Source organism: Camelus dromedarius, chromosome 5 (assembly GCF_036321535.1).
Source record: "Camelus dromedarius isolate mCamDro1 chromosome 5, mCamDro1.pat, whole genome shotgun sequence".
Taxonomy (NCBI): domain Eukaryota; kingdom Metazoa; phylum Chordata; class Mammalia; order Artiodactyla; family Camelidae; genus Camelus; species Camelus dromedarius.
Genome location: NC_087440.1, coordinates 1,205,296 through 1,225,856, shown reverse-complemented (window position 1 = coordinate 1,225,856; position 20,561 = coordinate 1,205,296). Strand labels below are relative to the sequence as shown.

The window sequence follows — 20,561 nt, the reverse complement described above, 5'->3', positions numbered from 1 at the left end:
TGTTTTGCAGTTTATCCATGTTGATACTGTTTATGGATTCTTATATTCCATTGAACGGATATAGCATGTTTTGCTTATCCATTCATCAGCTGATGGACATTTGGGTTGTCTCCACATTTTGGCTCTTGTGAGTAGTGCTGCTATGAACACTCGTGTACAGCTTTTCGTTTGAATACCTGTTTTCAGTTCTTTTGGGTACGTATCCAGGAGTGGAGTTGCTGGGTCATATGGTAGTTCTACATTTAATTTATTTAAGAACTGCAAACTCTTTTCAGTATTCTTTTGCATCTTGTCAATTTTAAACTATGAACATCATGTGCAAATATTAGCTCTTCCCAAGAAAAAGAAAAAAAATGAAGGTGGACATTCATGGGGGAAAAAAGCGTACTGTAAATGCAAGGGATTATGGCTAGATAAGAAACTAGCAACTATCTATTGAGATGTCTCCTGGAAGAAAATTGCATTTTGGACTTGGACGTCAATTCAAATTCAACTCTTCTGTTCCATTCTGTCTAGTTCTAAGAGTGGGGTGTAGGGAGGCTTAGGTTCAAATCCCAGTCCTGGCAGTTAGAGCTGTGCATTGTTGTCCAGGTTACTTAACCTCTCTGTACCTTAAATGTAAAATAAGGAAAATCATCTCCTCAGCCAGCTGTGAGATGTGTGTGAGCTCAGGGATGTGTTATGTTCAGCCCAGTGCCCGGCACAGGGTTGGCAGCCTAGGGTTGGCAGCCTAGGTTTGCGGCTCTCCACTAGCAGGGTGGGGGAGTCACCCTCTTCTCTGCCTGTTTCTCTGCAGCCTTTTTCACATAAGCTGCTCTTGTTCCCTGCATGCTCAAGGAACTCCTGGAGACCTGGATCTGCTGAGCAGAGTCCCCCTCCCATAATATTTCATCATCCCTAGCACCAAACAGTCCAGAAGAGGGGCCAGCCAGGATGTGAGGGGTCAGACGGTGGGAAAGGGCCGACTGTCTATAAGGACTGCCCTAGGTCAGGGAGCTGTGAGCCCAGGGCCATACGTAGGGAGGAGTTGGGTGGAGGCACAGGGAGACAGATTTCAGTTTAACTGGAGGAACAATTTAAATTTTTAACTCACCTGACACAATGCTAAGCACCATTGTGTGATTCTACACAAGCTATCCCCATTTCACAGATGAGGAAACTGAGGCTCAGAGTCCTTAGTCACTTTGCCCAGAGTCACAAAAACAAAGTGTAGCCTGTCTCAGCCTAGAATGTGGGAGCTTAGCCTCTGTGCTAAGAGGTCAATGGCCAAGTACTCGACAAATGTGAGTGATCACTAATCATTATCTGATAGCAATACTGCTGTAAGTGGAACTGGAGTTGTAGCTGTGGAATGAGTAGTTTGGGTGCAGGTGGAGTTGCTTCTCCCTAAATTCAGGCAGAGGTTAGATTAGTTTTTGGTGGAGATTTAAGTGCTTGATGCAGATGGATAGATTCTGGTACTGGGGTTCTAGCTGCTGGGGTACAAGGAGCTTCCCAAGGTCTGCTTCCAGAGATTTGGATGTCGTTTCCAGACAGGCCCTAGGAATCTGTCTTTTTCAAAAGGGAATTCTGGTCTGCAATGAAGTATGAGATCCACCGTCCTGGATAACCTCTGCAGTCCCTTCTAATAGATTCTGTATCTGCAGTGCCCTAACACCCACCACGGGGGCAGCATCCCTTTGGGTTAGGCATTGCCCTCTCCCTCTACTGTCTCCTTAAATCCCCAAGGCCTTAGAATGACTGCATCTGCACCCGCCCCACCACCACCACCACGAACCATAAGCTTTTTAGAAGGCAAAAAAAGACTGTCAAGTTGGAGACCACAGGAGTCTCACAGCCACCTTCAGTGGTGAGGGTAGAGCCAGCTCATCTTCCCTCCTCGCCCTGCTCCACCCAACTCTGTGCAGAGCCCCGGACCCCAAAAGACTGTCACTTGCCCCACTGGATCCAGGTCAAGTGCAACCATTACTACATTCAGCCCCAGTTTTTCTCGGACACTCTGCTCAGTGGGGCCAGCTTCCCAGGCATGCCAGGCAATGCTGCAGTTTTTCTGGCCTGGAGGGCCTTCTCCCAGGCTCCAGGAGACCAGCAACTCAGGCAGGGAAGCAGGCCCAGGGCCATTCTCAATGACCTTTGGCTTCCTGGGAAGGACGCAAAACCAGTAAAAGTTTAGCAAGAGCTATTTAATCGTTGCCAGAACTTAACTTTAAAAAAAAAAAAAAAAAAAAAACCACATAGACTTTCTGGGGAATAAAAGGTCATTTGAGGACTCTATACGAAAAGATCTTTCATTAGTTTTGTTTTTCTTAGAAAATTTCCAAGCCACCTGCTTGTAAAATTAAATAGGAAATATGAAATGAACTCAGCACCTTGTGTGTGACCTCAGTGGGTTGATTTCAGCTACTGAACCTCAGTTTCCCCATCTGCAAAGGCCACTAGTCCAGTGATCGAGTGGAAACGAGAGGTGGGGCAGGGGCTTTAGCTGCTGAGAGGGAGATGTAAGCTGCGAGCCCAGAGTCCAGGCCAGAAACCTTTGACCTGTCTAGATACCCCTTTTGGGGCTTCTGACCATTGTTTTTTAATCTGCTTCCTTTTAAGGTTCCTGGTATCCCACTCTCTCTCCCATCTTGGGAGAGGGGAAATGCAGTCATTGACATGTTAGTATAAAAATACTTCTCTCAGAGATCTTTCCATGGTAACCCAAGTCTTTCATTCATTCAATATGTATTATGAACCCCCTCTACCAGGACCTGGGCTGGGCACAGAGGATTCAAAGATGAAAAAAGACACCACTCCTGTCTTCTGGGTCCTCCCCTAATTTTCAGCCACGTGGGGACAGAAGAAATAACACCTTTTTGGGGAATGGAAGCAGGTGGACGGGAGATACTGACTCTTGGAAAGATTGGATTTGAAGTTCTTGGTTCTATTCCTTTGCTGATTTTATAATTGCCCCTTCTGTTACCCAAAAGCTTTGAAGTGTTTAAGAACTTTCAGAGCCAGGATCTCACTTAATAGTTGCAAAAACCTGGATAACACTCCTGAGAGGCATCTCTAGTTTTACTATGAGAAAACAAAGGCTTACAGAAATTAAACCACCTGCCCAGGTCACACAGGTGGCCACAGTCATCTGGACTCAAACCCAGCTATTCAGGCACAGCTATTTTGGAAATACTGGTTTGCCTTGTATTTGAACCTGTGATTTTGGTAACTACATGGCCCAGAGTAAGGGAGGCAAGAGGAGGAAAGAGATCAGGAACTCTGGGCTGAAATGACCCAGTCTCTGATCTTAACCTGCAACCACTCTGACCTTAACCTTCAAATTAGCAGAAGGACCATAAGCGGTAATCACAACCACTAAGAGTTTATCCTGAACTCTTATCTCACATAACACATCCCTGAAGTTGTGCACTATTATCTGCACTTTAGAGATGAACTGCTCATCCCACAGGAGGGGTCTTTCATGCTTTTCCCATCATCCACACCATCCACCAGCAGCTAGGCAAGTTCCCTTAGTTCTTCTGAGCCTCAATTTTCTAAAACATAACTAGGGATAGTAGGAACAGTGGACTCTGGGAGAAGGTATATTACCTGCCTGAGAAGGAGTAGGTACTTTATAAATGCCAGCATCCTACTCCCTTCCCTTCCTGAAACCTCTTGGTACTAAGGAAGTACCAAGAAAATACACCTCAGATCCACCCCAGCCTTTGGGCCTCAAGGTCACCCTCTCCACCTGCCTTCTTAGTGCCCAGACTTTCCTGCTGGTGGGGGAGCTGGGGTTAGAATGGAGGGGCCTGCCCTGAAGTAGCCAGGCACACCCTCAGGAGGCCAGGTCCCAGGGCAGCATCCCTCAGGAGTGAAGCCATCTTGATTTTTTCCCCTCACCCTAAGAATGAAACATCAAAGGACAAAGTATGTACTGGAAATCAAAGAAAAAGGGCCACAGGCACCAGATAACCCAGAGGCCCCAGGAATGGCTCACTGAACAACCGCAAATGCCCACCACCCACCAAGCTCTTTGCTGGAGGCTGGGGGGCTACAGAGACTGAGGGGTGAGGCTCTCTTCACTAGCAGAGTTTGTCAGAGGTTATCCCATCTGGTAGGTGAGACAGCAAGACAAGGCACTCCCAGGCTCAAGAGAACAGAGAAGGCGTTCTGAGAGCATTCCGAAAAGGAAGGAGGCAGTTCTAGGCAAAGGGAACAGAAATGTGAGAAGCTCAGAGGTGACATGGATCTTGACAATAGGTGTGGGGGTGGGGGACACTTAAAAAGGCTGCTAGACGCTCGGCTACTGGGTCACAAGTGGGGGACACAGATGCAATTTTCTACCCTCCAGGCAGTTTGCCAGAGTTGTACACCTGGAACTCCTCTCTCCAGCCTCATTTGCATCAACCCTGAGTCGGCATGATGGGTACTCATGCCGGCCTGGGTGGAAGCTCTGTATTTATATGATCTTCAAATCCCTTTGGGGTCAGAGACTCTCCCGTCCCTGGGCCTGTGAAGGGTCCAGGGAGGAATGAGACAATTGCTGCCTTCAAAGTGCTGAAGGGCTGGTCACATATGGGAAGCTTCCTGAGGTATTAAGCATCCTTATATAAGGTGTTTCTTATGAAGGCAAAAGAGAAAAAACTGGAAATAACACATACATCCAACAACAAGAAATAAGTTAAATTATGGCACATTGAATGAGGATTAAGCAATCATTAAAATTTATGACTCAAGAACTTAAAAAGAAATGTTCATGATAAATTTGAGAAAAAAAGGAGTATTTAAAGTGTCCAGCAATTTTGTTTTTTAGAATATGCACAGATAAAAAGACTAGAAGGAAATATTAATAATCTTGTTCTCTCTACGGCAGATTTCTCTCTAAACTATTTTACGAGACTCCAACTAAACTATTTTACAAGCTTCCAACTATTTGACAGTATTCATCAGGGTGGCAGTAAATATTACTTTAAAAATAATCATTAGCTTCATGTCATGGAAAAAAAGTGATGGGAGTCAGTTGTGGACCCCACATTACCTGCCATCTCTTTGGGACTCAGCTTCCTTATTTATAAAATGTAGACCTAAAGGTCAAGATGAGAATTTCTTCCTCTTTGAAAAATTCAAGCTAACTTCTAGAGAATACCTGAGTTTCAAAAATGGACCAGGGTCCTCTTCCTGGAACCAGTGGGGCTGAAACAGAGTCTTGAGGGAGGGGAGGATCTGGATTGATGCAGCAGGGAGGAAGGGACGGGGGTGGGGGTGGGGTGGGGGGGGTAAAGCTGGTAGAACATTGCTGGGCCACGTGTTGGGGACATGGCCCAATAGAAAAAGATCTAGTCTAGGGAAAGGAGTGGGGGTGGGGAAAAGACCCAGATTGGACTGAGGCTTGTGAAGGACGGTCAGGATATTCAGGGGTTCACAAAGTTCATAGGAGGCAATGTCCCTCATCCTAGGGCCTGGGCAAAGTGTTGGCAATACAGGTGGTGGGAAACCACGGTGTCCCTGGCCTGGCCAAAACAAACAGTGATTGCTCGACAATTCTTTACTAAGTTAGTGTCATTGGGAGAGACATCATTTACATTTCTAGCCTCAGTTTACTCATCTGTGAAATGGCAGGTTAGGAAAAAGATAGGAAAGAGACGCTAACTTGTTGGGGAAAGGAAGTCACAGAAACACTCCATACCCTACCCCTGTAGGGTAGTGCTGGCTGTTTAGAGGTAGGCACACTGAGGCTCTGAAAGGTTTGAGTCCCTTGTCCAAGGTCTGGGATCCCAACTGGTCCATGACTGCAAACCCAGTTTGTCTCACTCCACCGACGCTGTGCATCACTTCCAACCTAAAAATCCAGGTGCTATTACCAGGTTTATTAGCGGGGAAAGTCGGAACAGAAACCAGGCGCCGGGTGACAGACAGCACCCGGATAGGGCTGATTGTGGGCGGGGGTCCCGCAGGACTCCCCTCACCTCTAGGCAGTGCCTTCCCAAGTCCCGACAGAGCCTTCGGCAGGGATGGCCCAGCTGGAGGTCCGGGGCGGGGGCGCAGGGGAGGCGCCCAGCCCCAGCAGCCCCAGCAGCCCCAGCAGCCCCAGCAGCCCCAGCAGCCCCAGCAGCCCCAGCAGCCCCGGGTTGCTACGCTTCAAGCACAACCCGAGGTGGACGCGGTTTTTACAAAGTGGCGTCAGGGGGCGCCCCAAGTCGGCGCGGGTTTTCAAAAATCAGAGGAAAACTGACCAGGGGACCGCCCCTGCGAGACCCGCGGAGGGGAGTCACCACAGCCCCGCCCAAGCCTCGGGCTCTGAATAGGAGGAGGGGAAAAGGTGTGTTTACGCGTCTGTGTGTAGGGTGGTATTTAAGCCGAGAGGAGAGGAATGATCGGGCAGGGGGAGGGCGAATGAAACCTTCTCGGTCATTCGAGGTACCCCGCTTCCGGAGCTAATAACCATTTATTCTCAAGACTAGTCTCTCCGCTCTGGGTCCTATTCAGTGACTGCGGGCGGGAGGGAGTTTGAGATCTAAGTCCCACCCTCTGGGCTGGAAGCCTGAGGCCAGAGATGGGAAGTGATTTCCTCAAGGTCACGCAGCAAACAACGCCCAGCCGAGGCCAAAGCCCAGGTGTCTGGCCCACCCTCCAACATCCCCAGAACCCAGCCCCCAATAGCCCTGCTCTGGGTGGGAGGCAGGAGAGAGAGGACGGGGACTGGGCGGCTGGATTTGGGGGTGAAAGTGCGTGGTACACCCTATAACCCCAGATGAGAGTGCAAGGGGAGACTTTTTTCTGAAGCCGAGGATCCAGGAGTCCCGCTTCGGGCGCCCCCTCGCGTGGGGCCCTCCGAGTGGGGATGATGAGGGACAGGGACGAGGGTGTGCGGGGTGCCCGGCACCCAGTTCCGCCTCCCGCGGGTTGGGACAGCGCAGTGCTCGCGGTCCCTTTAAGAAAGTTCGCTGGGCGAGTTCATCAAAGTTTAAAAACTCGTGGAGAAGGGAAAGGGGAGAGAAGAGAGAGGAAGAGAAAGGACGAGGGAGAGAGGGGAAAAGCCCCGCCGGAGGCTGGCGCGCCGCGGCCCGGGCCGGGGCGAGCCCGCAGTGGGCGGCGGGGATTGGCTGCGCGTTCCCCCGGAGACCGCGGAGAGGGAGGGGGAGGGGGCTGGCCGGGCCCCAGCTGAGGCCGGTTCCGGCCCCCGCCCCCCGCCGCCGCCCGGCGCCCGCCCCCTCCCCCGGCGCCCGCCCCCCGCCGCCGCCGCCGCCGCCGCCGCCGCCGCCGCGGGCGCACTCGCCGGTCGCAGTGAAAAGGCGGAGGCGGCGGCCGCTCCGGCTCCGCTCCGGTTCCCAGTGCCTCCCCTGCCGCACCCCCTCCCCGCCTCCCGCACCCGCCAAACTTGATGTGACCCCAGCCCGACGCGGCGGCTGCCCCTCTCACCGCACCGCGCGCCCCCCACCGCCACCCCGCCCCGCACCCCCCGGAGCGCACCACTCACCGCGCCCCTTCCCACCTCCTCGCCGGGGCCGGGCGCCGCGCGCCGCGCTCGCCCTCCGCGTTCCCTTCCCCTCGCTACCCCCACCCCCACCCCACCCCCCGCACCATGAGCAACCTGAAGACGGACGGCGAGCACAGCACCAGCACGGGCACAGGCACGGGCTCGGGCTCCGGCGGCACCCTGGAGGAAGAGGTGGGTCTGCGCCCCCGGGACTCGTCGGGTGAAGTGCACGCGGAGGTGGGCGGGGGACCCGGCGCGCGGGACCCCCCGCGCGGTCTGGCAATTGCTCCCGGCGCCTTCCCGCCGCTGCCCTTCTGCTGGGGAGGAGCGGCCCGTGTCCGGCGGGCGGGGGCGTGCGGCCTGGACTGCCCCGCCGGGCAGGCATTGTCTCCCCGCCCTCCAGGGCTCGGGGCGGGCAGCGCGCCGGCCGCCGTCTGTGAGTCCCGCGGTGGGCGAGCGGCGCCGCGTCCGCCCCACGCCTACTGCCCGCGCGTTCTTCGTTCTCCACTCTTCGCCGGGCTCGCTGCCTTCTTCCGAGGCGCTCCTCCCGCGTGGCCCGGACTCCCGCCTTGGCTGGGAGGAACTGAGCGGGATTAGCACGGCGGACGGGCGGCACCCTCACTGCCTTGCACTTTCCACCCTGACCCCTCCCCGTGACCTTGGAGGCCCGGGCGGGCCGCGCGGCGCTTTAAGTCACTAGAGCTGTAGTCTAGGGGGTTGGACGGACTTTCTTCACGTCTCCAGAACCTGGGCTTTGGCAAAGAGGCAAGCTGGTATTTAGTTAGAGTTGGGAAGAAGATGCCTAAAGACACTCAGTTCCCGGTTCTCCTCTTTTGGGTTTTTGCTCTGGCAGCCAAGCCAGGACCCCAAAGCTGGCCCTGGTGGGATTCCGCGAGTGATGTCCACCGGCCATGTGCTTAAGAGGGGGGAGTATGAAGCGGCTTCGTGGGATCACAAGCAGCTGGGTGGTTAATTGGATGACAAAATCCTGGAGGATGTGGGGAGGGGGTGGCGGTGGATATAATAAGTCTTAAGGCTATCAGTGAATGGAGACCAGGAGCTGGGCTGCCCGAGACAAAAAACTGGTATGGAAAGGGAACAGGCTTCAGTTCTCTCTTAGGGGCCTCTAGCCTCTGCTGTGTCACTCTAGGACTAAAGAGACCCTTCCTGCCGCACCCTGACATGCTCTTGCCCAGGAAACCAAGGACCATTTATCCACCCTGAGCTCCCTTCCCCCTGGTCTAGGGGAGAAACCGCAGAGCCCCTGGTGGGGGTTGGTGTTTCTGCCTCCATTGCAGTGGTGGGTGCTAGCCTGCCGTGCTACGGGTTTGGTGCAGAATGGCCGCTCTGGTCCACGGCTGGGCTGGGCTGGACTCCTCACTGTGGGAGGGATGGTGGGAGGGTCACACTGCCAGCTCCCACTCTTAGCAATTCAGAGGCCTGCTGCCAGCCCCCGTCTACCAATGGCATGACATCTTGAGAATCTAGGTCTAGATCCTGCTTTTTGTTGGGGAGGAAAGGAGGAATATACAACCCTTCACTCTGAAGGGTGGCAAGGGAGGGCCTGACATTTGTCCACTAGTGTGGTGTGGGCTCTAGGGGGCTGGGATTCTTTTGGCTCCCGAAGGCCTTGTCCTTCTCAGACCTTGATGCCGACAGGCCCTTGGCTTTGGGGATCCCATCCTGACTCTACCTGGTTGTTTAGAAACTCGCCTGAGAGTTGGGGGAGGGTGACAGGGTTGCTGGTGTTTGTGTGTGTGTGTGTGTGTGGTCTCTGCTGAAATTGGGGGAGAGAAGCTGTCTCCCGTGAAGCTGGGCAAGGACCCAGAACCACTTCTGCTAGAGGGTTGAGTTCAGCAGGGTCTTTACTTTCACCCAAGAGACTCTCAGATCCACCCCTTTGACGTGGGAAGGGTGAACCATGTGGCCAGTCTAAAGTCTTAGAGAAAGCATTTGAGATATTGGTCACTTTTTTCTAAGTGCTTTTTCTGAGAGAGGGCAGAATCCTCAAGAGGTGGAACCCCTGTCATCCTGCCTTGTGGGCAGAGGCAGGCTACAGCCCTGTATTTTGGGGGGAGTCAGTGCTGCTAGTGCTGGGAGGGTGGGGGGCCTAGGCTCCTGGTTACCAGAGGTATAAACTAAGGGCCCCAGCAATCTCCTGGAGCCTAGCGTCTGCTCTTGTCAGGTAAGCACAAGAATTGGCCCCTTCTCCTCATTAGCCTTCTGAACAGCGGGCCAAAAGCTCTTCAGCGAGGGCTTCATCTTGGATTGGTGGTTTGAGCAGGAATTGGACTCCTTTTCAGCTTAGATGCCCCCGAAGTGGGCAGTTCTGCAACTCTCAAGAGCCACCATTGAGGGAATCTGCATTAGCAGTAGTGATTTATTCTTACGACTGACCCAGGCTGGCTCTTCCCTTTTGGCTATTGGAGATGAGTTAGAGCAAACCTAGAAAACCGAGGAAGAAGTTAGAGGTCAGCACCCCCTGAGATGTGGCAGAGTAGGAGGCTGTCTGACCCGGAGGGATGGAAAAGGCATTCCAAGAAGAAGGAATTGCATGTATAAAAGTGGGGGGTGGATTGTGGAACCACATGGCTTGTTTGGGTGACTCCCAGGAATTGCTGTGTTGAAGTAATAATGGGGACCACATTATGAACAGCCTGAGATCATGCAGGCTTGGGAGGAAATTGGCATTTTTCTGCCACTTGGGGAGGAAATGTGTAAAGAAGCTTTGAAAACATCTAACCCATTACCCTTTGAATGCTAAGGAGGACAGTCAGGAATTAAGGGGAGGAGCTAAATGTCCCTTTCAATCTAGAGGCTATACCCTCCCCCAGGTGTGTCCTGTCTGGTTCCTGAGCTCCAGAAGGTGAAGCAGCACATGGACCCTGCTCAGGGCAGGTTTGCCTCTGATGCTGTCTAACCCCAGACCCAAGCATGTCTTAGTGATTCTTGAGGAATGGCTTGATGGTTATAGTGTTTCTGCGGAGGGGTATATGTGGTTTGAAAGCATATTCTATTTTGAAAATGCAGATTTTACTTTTATAATGCAAGGTAATATTAAGTTACAGTAAGTACTCATTGGGGGCCCCTGAGAAGAGGGTCATATTTGGAATCTTGGTGGGGGAGTTTGAGTTTCTAAAAGTTAAAGAAGTTTTGTGCCAGCCTAATGGTAAGCTGTAGGAAGGCAGGGATTAATGGCAGCTAAGGGAGCTACAGCCTGACTTAAAGGTCTTGGCTCCTGCTGCCCTCCCAACCCCATCTTTGCTTGTCCATTGCATCCACCAAAGCTGGGCCAAGGTGGCTCCTTGCAAGCCCGGTACATCAGGGTGCAACATGTGTCCTCAGGGGTCTCTGAGGAACTAGCTAGGCCCCTGGCCCCTGGCAAAATGGGCCACAGTTAGCACTCAGGTGAGTGAAGGAATTCTAGTGTCCAGTGTGTGCCTTGGACACCACCCCTTTTCTTTTCTCTGCCATCAAAAAGCATTTGACAGAACCTGGGACATCTTGGTGCTCTGTCTGTAGGCTTTTTTTGGTAGAAGAAGAGGGAGGCATCTACACTTCTGGGCTTTTACCTGGAAGTAGGACCCAGGCAGGTCGGTCAGGCAGGTCGGTCCAGCAGATTCTGGTAGGTCGGGCTCCCCTCCTCCCTGGGGGTTTTGTCTCCTCTGCTCAGATAACCTAACGGAGGGTCTGTGCTAATCATAGGAAACCCATATATAGTCTTTGTGCCAGGCATTGTTTTGAGCATTTTAACTCATTTAACTTTCACAACAGCACTATGAAGTACTTATTTTATTACCATTTTATAAATGAGGAAACTGAGACACAGAAAGGTTAAATAGCTTTCATGTAGCTGGTAAGTGGGTAAGTTGGGGTTTGAACCCAGAGCTTGCTCTTAACAGCACCCTGTACTTGCTGTTCTGTTTCCTGTTGGGGGTTTTGATGAAACTTGGGGACAGTGGGGAAGAGAGGAACTGCGACTGAAGCTTTTTAGGGCTGAGCTTTAGGTGATGCCACGGTCCCAAGTAGAAGCCCAGGGACTGGCTCTAGGCTAGTTCTCTTGGGGCTGGTGGCATCCCAAGACTGGGTGACGGGTGCTGTCAGCCCCTGCAGGAGGAGTATTTTATCATAGATACTGTTTAGAATTGTCATTGCATGGTGATAAAAACCAGAACAAGTCAATTCTCTACAGACAGTACACCCCCTTGTTGCCTGTACTGGGGCTGCCAGCCTTCGCGCCCCACCTTGATTCCCTGCTGCTTTGGGCATTTTAACTAAAGAAATGGTACTTACTCTAAAGTTACTCTAAAGTGACTGCCTGTCATTGCGGGGGTGGGGGTCATTCTCTTCGGTCTCCTTATCTCCTCCTTCCCTGTATGTGGGCAGCCTGCTTAGTTCACCCCAGTAAGAACCAGCTTCTAAATCCCATTCATCATTTAGACATTCTGATTTGTCATCTCCATCTCTGGGATGGGGCGAGGGAGGAGGCTGGCAGGTGCTGTAAATAGAGGCCAGACATGAACTGCGGGATACTTCGCTCTGCTCTCATGCTGTCTACCCATTTATCCCACTGGTTCTCCAGACAGTCCTGAGAGGTACAGGAGAGGAGTCCTCTCTCCTGCCCTGAGTGAGGACTGAGCTCCTGGCCCGAGACCACCCACCTCTGGTAGAGCTGAGCTGAGCTAAGGTGCTAAGTTCTGGCACCACCCAGAGGCCCCCAGCCTCTGCTCAGCCATTGACTTCAGGCAGCAGCATTTGGTGCCTTGTTAGTTCCTCTGCCACCCCCTGACCACGGCTGCCTCGGAGGGGTCCTCACACCCCAGGCAAAGCCACGAGGCAGTAGGGCAGAGCCCATCTCTTTTACTTCAGAAACCACGTTGCTGCGAGGTGGCAACTGCAGGCAGCCCACAAAGCTTCGTATGGCAGAATCTTGTCTCCTGCCTGTCCAGGGACCAGCATGGCCTCCTTGCTCTTTATTTCTTTCCATAGTCCATCCTTGAATGGAAAGAACAAGGTTACCTCTGAAACACGCCAAGGCTAGACAAGTGGCAGGACTGTTGGGTCCTTCTTTTGTGAAGAGTCCAGTTGTGGATCTATCCATGCCAGGCATGTCCAGAGTATAGCAGGGGCTGGGTGTAGTGGGAAGGTCTGCCGAGGCCCACCTGTCCGTCATTTACAGCTGACTGAGCAGAGGCTCTTGGCTGTCACAAGTCATCAAGGCCACCTGTATAGTTCTCAACAAGCCTCGGACACTCAGGGAGAAAGAGGAGGGCCTGACCAGGACCAAGCCATAGTATGAGTGTCTGGAGCACCTACCTCCTTTTTGTGGTTAGCCAGCCTCTCCTTCCCCAAGTGAGTTTAACTGAGGGAGATCAGGAGAAGATACTGGAATAGGACCTGAGACTGGTTTTGGGCACTTTGTTGCTATGAAGGTTGTGGATAACTTCCATCCAGACTGATGTCTGTTCTTAGGTGTAGTTGTGGCCATAACTGGGCACCACTTGGAATGGAGGGGTCCTAATGTGTTTGTGACAGGGGAATTCGAAACCAGAATGTGGGTCCCTGAAGCAGCTTCCATCCCTAAACAGAGACCGTCTCCCAGCAGGAGCAGCCCTTTAGGAAACATCTTTTCTAAGTCTTCACCTGCCTCAGGTGGTGCACAGGTGTGGTGGGCTCAGCGCAATGTGTTTATGGAGCACATGGTGCCGTGTGGTCACACTGGATTAACATTGCATGGTTTAAGGGTTGGAGGTATTGGTTTTGGAGCTAGGGGAAGGGTGTGAGAATCCCCTAGGTGAAATCTTGAATCAGTGGGGTGGGGTGTGGCAGTGGTGACAACTACAAACTTTGCCAGCCACAGGGAAGAGGCAGTAGATTGGTGCTGGCTGATCCCACAGCCCTAGGAGGGATGGGTGCCAGTGGATGGCGCAGAAGGGAAGGGAGCCTTGCTCGGAAACTGCATGCTAGAGGCCCTGTGAGCCTCCTCCTCTGAGTTGCCTCTGAAAGCCTTGTTCCCTGGCTCTGTCTGGAGCCAAGTGGAAAGCAGGCCCCGCCCTCACCCGCCTCCAGCCAGCCCGGTAGCAGGGAGTCTGCACAGCACAGTTCGTGCCCTTTGGTCAAGCTCCCTACCTGTGGTGTGAAGCAGGGCTTGCAGCAGGCTTTGACCAAATGTGTCCCTGAGACATGAAGCCGTCTGTTCCTGGGACTAGACGGAGCTTGGAGAATGTCGTCTGAAGCCTTATTTAACTCAGCTTGGTTCCTCCCACCCCTGCACACACACTGGAACTCTAGGACACATTGCAGGCTCTAGAGGGAGAGCCTCAACTTTCCAGCAGCTTGGACTTGACCCTCAGCTCTGCTGCTGGCTGACTAGGCACCTAATTCCCGAGCTGGTTTCCTCATCCGTAGGATGGGCCCATGCTACTCTGCCTGTGACGTCAGAGGTCAGTCAGGCTCAGGTGCCCATGGAACTGCAGAGTACTGCCCAGGGCGGGGCCTTAGAGCCAAGCCCTGATACATGGGATTTGGGGCTGGAATTAGCAGGGGCAGTCAGACACTGTGCAACAGCCCCTGAGCCTGGACTTCTCCACACCAGGTCAGACTCTGATGACATTGGTGGTGTCCTAGTGGGAGCTGCCTGGAGGGCATCTGGGCGGTCCCAGCCTGGGAGCTGAGCAGCTCAGAGCTCCTTGGGGGACCCGGGAGGCACAGGGCTCTGGGAGCATGTGTGTTTGTATCTGCTTGCTGTACTGTCAGGCTGTATCTGCCTGCTCTTTCTCCCTGTGTCCTTGTTCAGCCCTTATAAGTCCTGGGTCTGCGGGCCATGTCACCACATTCCATCCACCTCTCGTCAAGTGGCCCCACTCAGAGGGACTTCTTTCCCCGGGGAGGGGTAAGAGTGACCTGCCAGTGCCAAGCCTAAGCATGAGACCCAGGCAGAACCCAACCCCCACCCCACCCCCTACGTACATGCACAAAAGGAAACGCACGGGCCACTGAGATCTTCTAGGGTAGAGTGATGGCTCTGAGGCTTCTGTTTGGCAGCCACAGCGCTGCCCCAGCAGAGACCCCCTCTCAAACCCCCAGACCCAACTCAGCCCGGGGCCTGGCTCCTGACATCCTGCTCTCTCATCCTCTCAATCTGTCTCCTTCACCACTTTCTTTGCCTTCCTGTGGGTAAGAGGAAAGCATCGGAGCTCTGAGCAGATGGAGGGCAGTGCCTGAGCCTTATCCTGAGACTCCATCACCTTCTCCCAATTCCCTGGTATCTTAGAAGTTCAGAGGGTGAAGGACCCTGAGTCTAGCCCACCCCTCCTCTTTAGAGCTGAGGCAGCAGGGAAGGCCATGAAGCCACCTGCCTGGTTGGCGGCAGGGCTGGGACTGCAACCCAGCCTCCCTGACAGTTGGTTTAAAATTCTTTTTTGTTTGTTTGCTTCCACATCTGGTGTGTTTGCAGAGCCTGAGTTCCACGTCTTGGTTCTCCATGTCAGGCTCACATGCCGATGGTAGGTATAAAGGAACTGGAACTGCAGAGTACTGCCCAGGGCGGGGCCTTAGAGCCACGCCCTGATACATGGGATTTGGGGCTGGAACTAGCAGGGGCAGTCAGACACTGTGGAGCAGCCCCTAAGCCTAGACTTTTCCACACTTGCCCTTGGAGAAGCCAGAGCTGAACTGGGTGTGACGATGGCTGGTACAAGTTTAAAAAGGACCTTCAGTATCTTTATATCACAAAAGCTGCAAGCTTTATATAATGCAGGCTGCAGCTCATAAACTCCTGTGATCTGGCTGGTGGTGGGTGGCAGTGAGACACTGAGATGGGATGGCCCAGGCTTTTGTTTGGACTCAGGGCTTCTTGGGGCTGCAGGGGGCCCTGCTCTAGCCCCCTGCCCCGCAAGGCTGCTCCCACTCAGCTGCTGGGAGTTGGCTGTCTCCCAGGTCAAAGTCTTCCCTTTGACCTCCCTGTAACCAGTTGTTTAGGACTGACCGTAGGATCATCCAGTGGGACCCTGCAGCCCTGCCCCCAACCCCCAATCAGCCTTCTGCTGGGGACTGTTTCTGCCCTCTTGGCTCAGAAGTTGAAGGTCACTTGTTCTGGGCGCCTAAGGCTGACCCCACGGGGGTCTGAGTGGGTTGGTGTGAGATCAAGGTCTGCAAGAGCATTGACTTGGGAGCCAGGCACCTGGGGATACTGGGGATGCTTCTGATGTGCTCGGTGACTGCCAGCGACTCACTGGGCCCCTGGTCCTTGGTTTCTTCACCTAAAAATAAAGTTTCTTCCAACTCAAATATTCTGCATTTTGGTTGTTGCAGAGGGCTGGGAGTTGGGAAAGGATGTGGGAGGGGCTTATGAGAGGCTTATTTTTCCCTATTGGGATTTCCCTCTTCGGGAAGTGGTGTTTTCCATGCAGATGACACCAGGAGAACTCCCCACACTAAGCTGCTGGTAGGCAGGGTTCAAAGCGAGCAGCTTCTTGAACATTTTGTTGGAGTGGACAATTGAAACAGTTTCCTTTGCACATTGGATGCTAACTTTCAGAGATGCTAAAGGATTGCTTACAAAGAATCAATTTTCAAAAACCATTTTTATCTCTTTGGTATGATGTTTCTGTTGCCCAGAGTCAAGTTTCCCAGCCTTGTGAGGCAACGATTCACCTAGAAGCTAAGAGTCTGTCTTCTAGTGGGGAGTGTTCCTGGTGGACTGTGGGATTTATCTGGGGGTGGGGGAAGGGTGAGGGTGGCCCTAATGTTTTCCTACCGCAGCATCCTTTGTGGACAAAGGTCTGTCTCCCAGGAGGGAGGTCCCTGGAGTCCTGGGTGCTGTCCTGGAGAGTACAAAGCCAGGGGTTGGGAGGAAGCTGTGTTTGTCCTTTGGAGTTAAAGGATAAGGGGGTTAATATCAATGGATATACCGCAGGTTTTGACAGCTGTGTTTACCCTTTCTGTCTCTATTAAAAGTTGGTACCTGCGGAGCCCATCGTCTCAGCCACAATATCCTACCGCCCCTCTTAACTGAGAAGTTGAGTGCTTACTGCTCGGTATGAAGGAAATCTTTTGTGTCAAGAAGGCTGGGGCAGGCAGAGCTACGGAGCCGTACAGAGGAGGGCACACACTTGGGGCAGGTGGAGCGGCCGGGCCCCAGCCTGACCGGACTGAGTGTGGGGTCCCCTCCGCTGCAGGAGGAAGGGCCCCATGGCGTGGCCCCGTGGCCCCTGTGCCCTAGTCCTGTCCCACAGAGGCTTTCCTCTGTGTAGAACACCCCCTGCCCTCTCCCCTGCCCGACAGCCCATTTCCCTTAACTCCTGCAGGGCTCCAGGGTGAGCTGGGCCCTGTGTGGACCCAGGGGAAGACGGAGACCTCTGGGCAGCCACTGCTGAGGGAGCTGGCCTGGCCCAGGGGCACCGGAATGACAGGCGTGCCGGTGGGGGTGTCCAGGCCGAGAGAGTTGTCCACCTGGGCTGATAAAAAGAGGTCAAGTCCTGCCTGGAAGCCTCTTCTGCAGAAGCCTGGATCTGTGCTTTTAGGCTGATGCCTCAGGTGTCACTGTCACCTTGCTCCTGGAGGCTTTTGTTTGATTTCATTTTTTCTGAAGATCTGTAAACAACTGTCAGTTTGTCTGGAGGAAGAACATTACTGACACACAGGTAGGAATGAGTTTGTCAGAGACCCTTCCTGCTTCTCTCTAGAAAGTCATCTTGCCCCTGGGCTGGGGAGGGCTGCAGCGGGAGGAGGAAGACTTGACAAGGGAAGGGCTGCGCAGCGCAGGGGCCTGGTCCTCTGTTGTGTTTGAAAATGTGCTGGAGGGGCTCCTTGAAGGGGCCGTTCCCTCCCCAGGGGCCTCAAGAATAAGGCTGAGGGTGGGGGCCGCCGCTTCCTTTGTGGCTCAGGGGCCGCCCTTCTCTCCCCATGCCTGGAGCCCTGGAGTGAGATGGGGGAACTCTCGCAGAGGAGGCAAGGAGCCCCAGGCACTGGAGGTCCAGCACTGGCTGGAGGGCAAGGGCCCAAGAGCACACAGCAAAGACCTGGACAAGCCCAGGAAGTCTGCCCACGGTGAGAGCCTGCGGTCTGGATCCCCACCCCGCCCTCCCAGCAACCCCAGGGAAAGAGGCAGCCGGGCTTGCTTGAGGGAAGAGCAGCCTTGGGAGCCCCCAAAGCCGTGCTGGACAGTTGTGCCAAAGGCCAGGTGATTTGCCCTAGGTGGGCCTGGCGCTGGCTGGGACCTCCAGCAAGGCCAAGGCTGCTCCTGACCATCATGAAGGCCACACACCATGCCTGTGATGCCTTGTGTGGGGACACCTGTCTGGCTAAGTTCCTTGTCCATGTTGAATTTGGTACTTCCAGTGGGTTCCTCAACATGTATCTTCTTTCACTGGCCTCTAAGGATTCTCTACCCTTTCTCTACCTCTCCCCAAAACCCTCTCTCTCAACCCTGTTCCAAACTTCCAACTATGCCAGGGATGTGGCCATGGTCCAGCCCCGTCTGCTGGTACTTGCCGCGAAGGTGACCATTTTAACAGGACTGTCGTTGCTTTCCATGTTTCAGGAGAGGAGGGAGATAATCCCTTGGGTTATCTGGATGCTTCTGGAAAAAGGGTGAATGTATGGAAGAAGGGCCCAGGTGCCTTCTAGCAGCCTGGGATGGTGTGAACCCCCCCTTACACTTACTTCAAGTACCTTAAAACATTTTTGTATTGAATTCTTGTGATAAACTTGTGGAATAGGCAGGATGCAGGCTCTTTGGTTGATCTTTCTACCTTGGCATCAACAGTGGTTGGATTCTGAATCCTTGTCTGTACCCAGCCTCTTTGCTGAACGTTGTAGCTGACTGCCCTGGGGCTGCCCCGGCAAGTAGCGTGGGAGGACTGGTCTCCAGTGCTGGCCTGGGACACAGGACTAGTTAGCTGGGCCTTCGAAAAGTAACTGTTATGTCTCTGCCCCTCCCATCCCTAAGGATCCTGACTGTGCCACTAGCTTGCCTTGTCACCTCCTATTCTGAGCCTCAGTTTCCTCGTCTGTAAAATGGGAGTGTTGAACTCCTAATCTCCATGGTGCTTTCCACTTGGGACATGACCTCCCTGGGGAAGAGGGTCACTAAAGAATCCAGTGACTACCTTAGGTCTTCTCACCCACATTTCCAGCTCCAGGCTGGTCTGGACCTGATCCAGCCTCACTAGGCAACCTTTTATCTAAATGGCTTGCAGTGCCTGATAGGTGAAGTTTTTGCATGGGTGAATGCTGAGATTATAGAAACCCTAAGTGAGCAAGCATTTTGTGGAGCCTCTCCTGGGTGCTGGGCCTAGAGGAAAGTGTGCTCTTCATCCTGGAAGTAGATGGTATCCGTGTGGAACAGATAAAGCAACTGAGATTCAGAGGGATGACACCCTTTGCCAAGCCAAGCAGAAAGCCGGGGTGCAAACTCTGGTCTCACTAACTAAAGCCGTTCCCATTTATGGCATGTCTCTGCCATGCTGGGCCACGTCTGTCTCTGCCTGTGAGTCCTCTCTTTGGAGGGCCTGAGGTGTCTGGGAATAGGGGAGGTTGAACATTGAGACACTAGGCACCTCGGAGAGTAGGAGAGTTTTGAGACTAGCCTCCTGTCCAGGTGAGCTCAGACTGGTGGGAGCAGTATAAGACAAGGGTCCTGAGGGCCCCGTAAGACTTTAGAGGAAGGAAGAGGGGGAACTGAAATAGAGGGACCTGAAGGCTGGGTGCCCTTCTAAAGGAAGGTGGAAGGGGAGGGGTGAGGGGCAGCGTGAGCAGCTGTTTTGCAGCAGGCCTGTGGGGGGTGCTTGTTGGGAGCCTGGAGTAGATGGGCTGGCAGGGTTGGGATAGCGGGGGACGACTTGAGCTTCTTGTTCTCTCAGCCTGTGGCTGGCCAGCCTGCTGAGCTCATGCTTCCTGTCCCTCCAGCTTTGCTGTCATCCTAAACAGGCACCCAAGGAAGGAACTGGCTACTGAAGAGATGTGCGGCATCATGGTCCCCATCCACGGGGCTGACGATGCCGCCCAGCTGCAGCTGCTTCTGTCCCCACAGCCAGGTGGACAGCACAGACAGCCGAGCCAGGGTTCCTGGGGCTCATCCAGCTCTGCTCCTTGCTGAAGCAAGCTGCATGAGCCCTTTCTGGGCCTCTGTTTCCCTGTCTGCACAAGGGCATGTCACCTGCTGGGATGTCCAGGGTCATGTAAGAAGCAAGGAGAGCTTTCAGGTCAGACTCCCTGTGACTTAGCCACCCAGCCAAGGGTCTGTGAGCTGGCGCTGCAGACCTACCACCTAACCTGTAACTGCACTGAAGTCCGCTTGTTTCCTGGGGGGTGGCCAGGGGTAACATAAGACCTGTATTGCAGCCTTTACAACCTGAAAGGTGGAAAGCGGAGGAAAAGCGCCATCTAGCCCAGAGAGAAGGCTGGAAACAAGGGTCTGAGCTGGGAATGAGGGAAAGAGTCCCTGTGCTCACTGCCCTAAGCAGGAAACTTTGTGCTGAGAACTTTCTATTTAAGGGGGCCTCTGGGGAGGTCTGGCCAAAAAGGAGCCATCTGAGGAAGGGTTTAAAATTAGCCTGCGTGAAATGGGTGGCCACTGGGGGGAACTGAGGAGAGGTTTCTATGGGGCAGTGCTGGCTCCACATCTTTGACCCAGAGCACGTCCCACCAGCCCAGGGAGGAGGAGGAGCGCAGATCCAGGCCCGTCCAGCGGGGCGCGGGCTGGCTGGTACTCCATCCTCTCTGGTGGGCCGGGCACCCAAGTCCTGGCGCCCAGAAGCAAGTGCCGTCTCTACCAGTCCAGGTAAGTAGTCAGGAGGGAGACCTGGGTTTGGAGTCCTAAGTCTGCTGCCTTTAAAAAAACAAGCTGTGTAACCTGAGCGGGTCACTTCTGTCTGGGGGCTTACATATAAAGTAAAGGCCTTCCTTCCAAGGACAGCTGGGTGTTTGTCTGGATTCCAGGAGCTCCAGAGCTCCTGAAGCCTGGGCTCCCCAGTTTCTCCCCTATGCTCTGAAACAGGGTAGCACTTGACAGCTGTGCGTGTAGGGACACAGAGCTGCCAAGGGCCGTGAGAGGTGCACAGCCTTCATCCCGGGCCTGGGAGCAGAGGCGTGTCTGGCG

At 53.7% G+C, this 20,561-nt stretch overlaps 1 protein-coding gene across 2 annotated transcripts in view; it reads left to right on the top strand.

The window, feature by feature from the left end:
* Nucleotides 1-7,280: 7,280 nt before the first annotated feature.
* The window catches only part of RBPMS2 (RNA binding protein, mRNA processing factor 2), a 33,495-nt gene continuing 20,214 nt past the window's right edge, over nucleotides 7,281-20,561 (top strand). The window contains exon 1 of one of the 2 annotated variants that reach the window (XM_064485462.1): nucleotides 7,281-7,651. In XM_064485462.1, the coding sequence (XP_064341532.1) occupies nucleotides 7,565-7,651 (87 nt within the window). In that variant the 5' untranslated portion in view covers nucleotides 7,281-7,564. The remainder of the gene's footprint in view (nucleotides 7,652-20,561) is intronic. The other variant, XM_031452734.2, reaches the window with a different exon arrangement.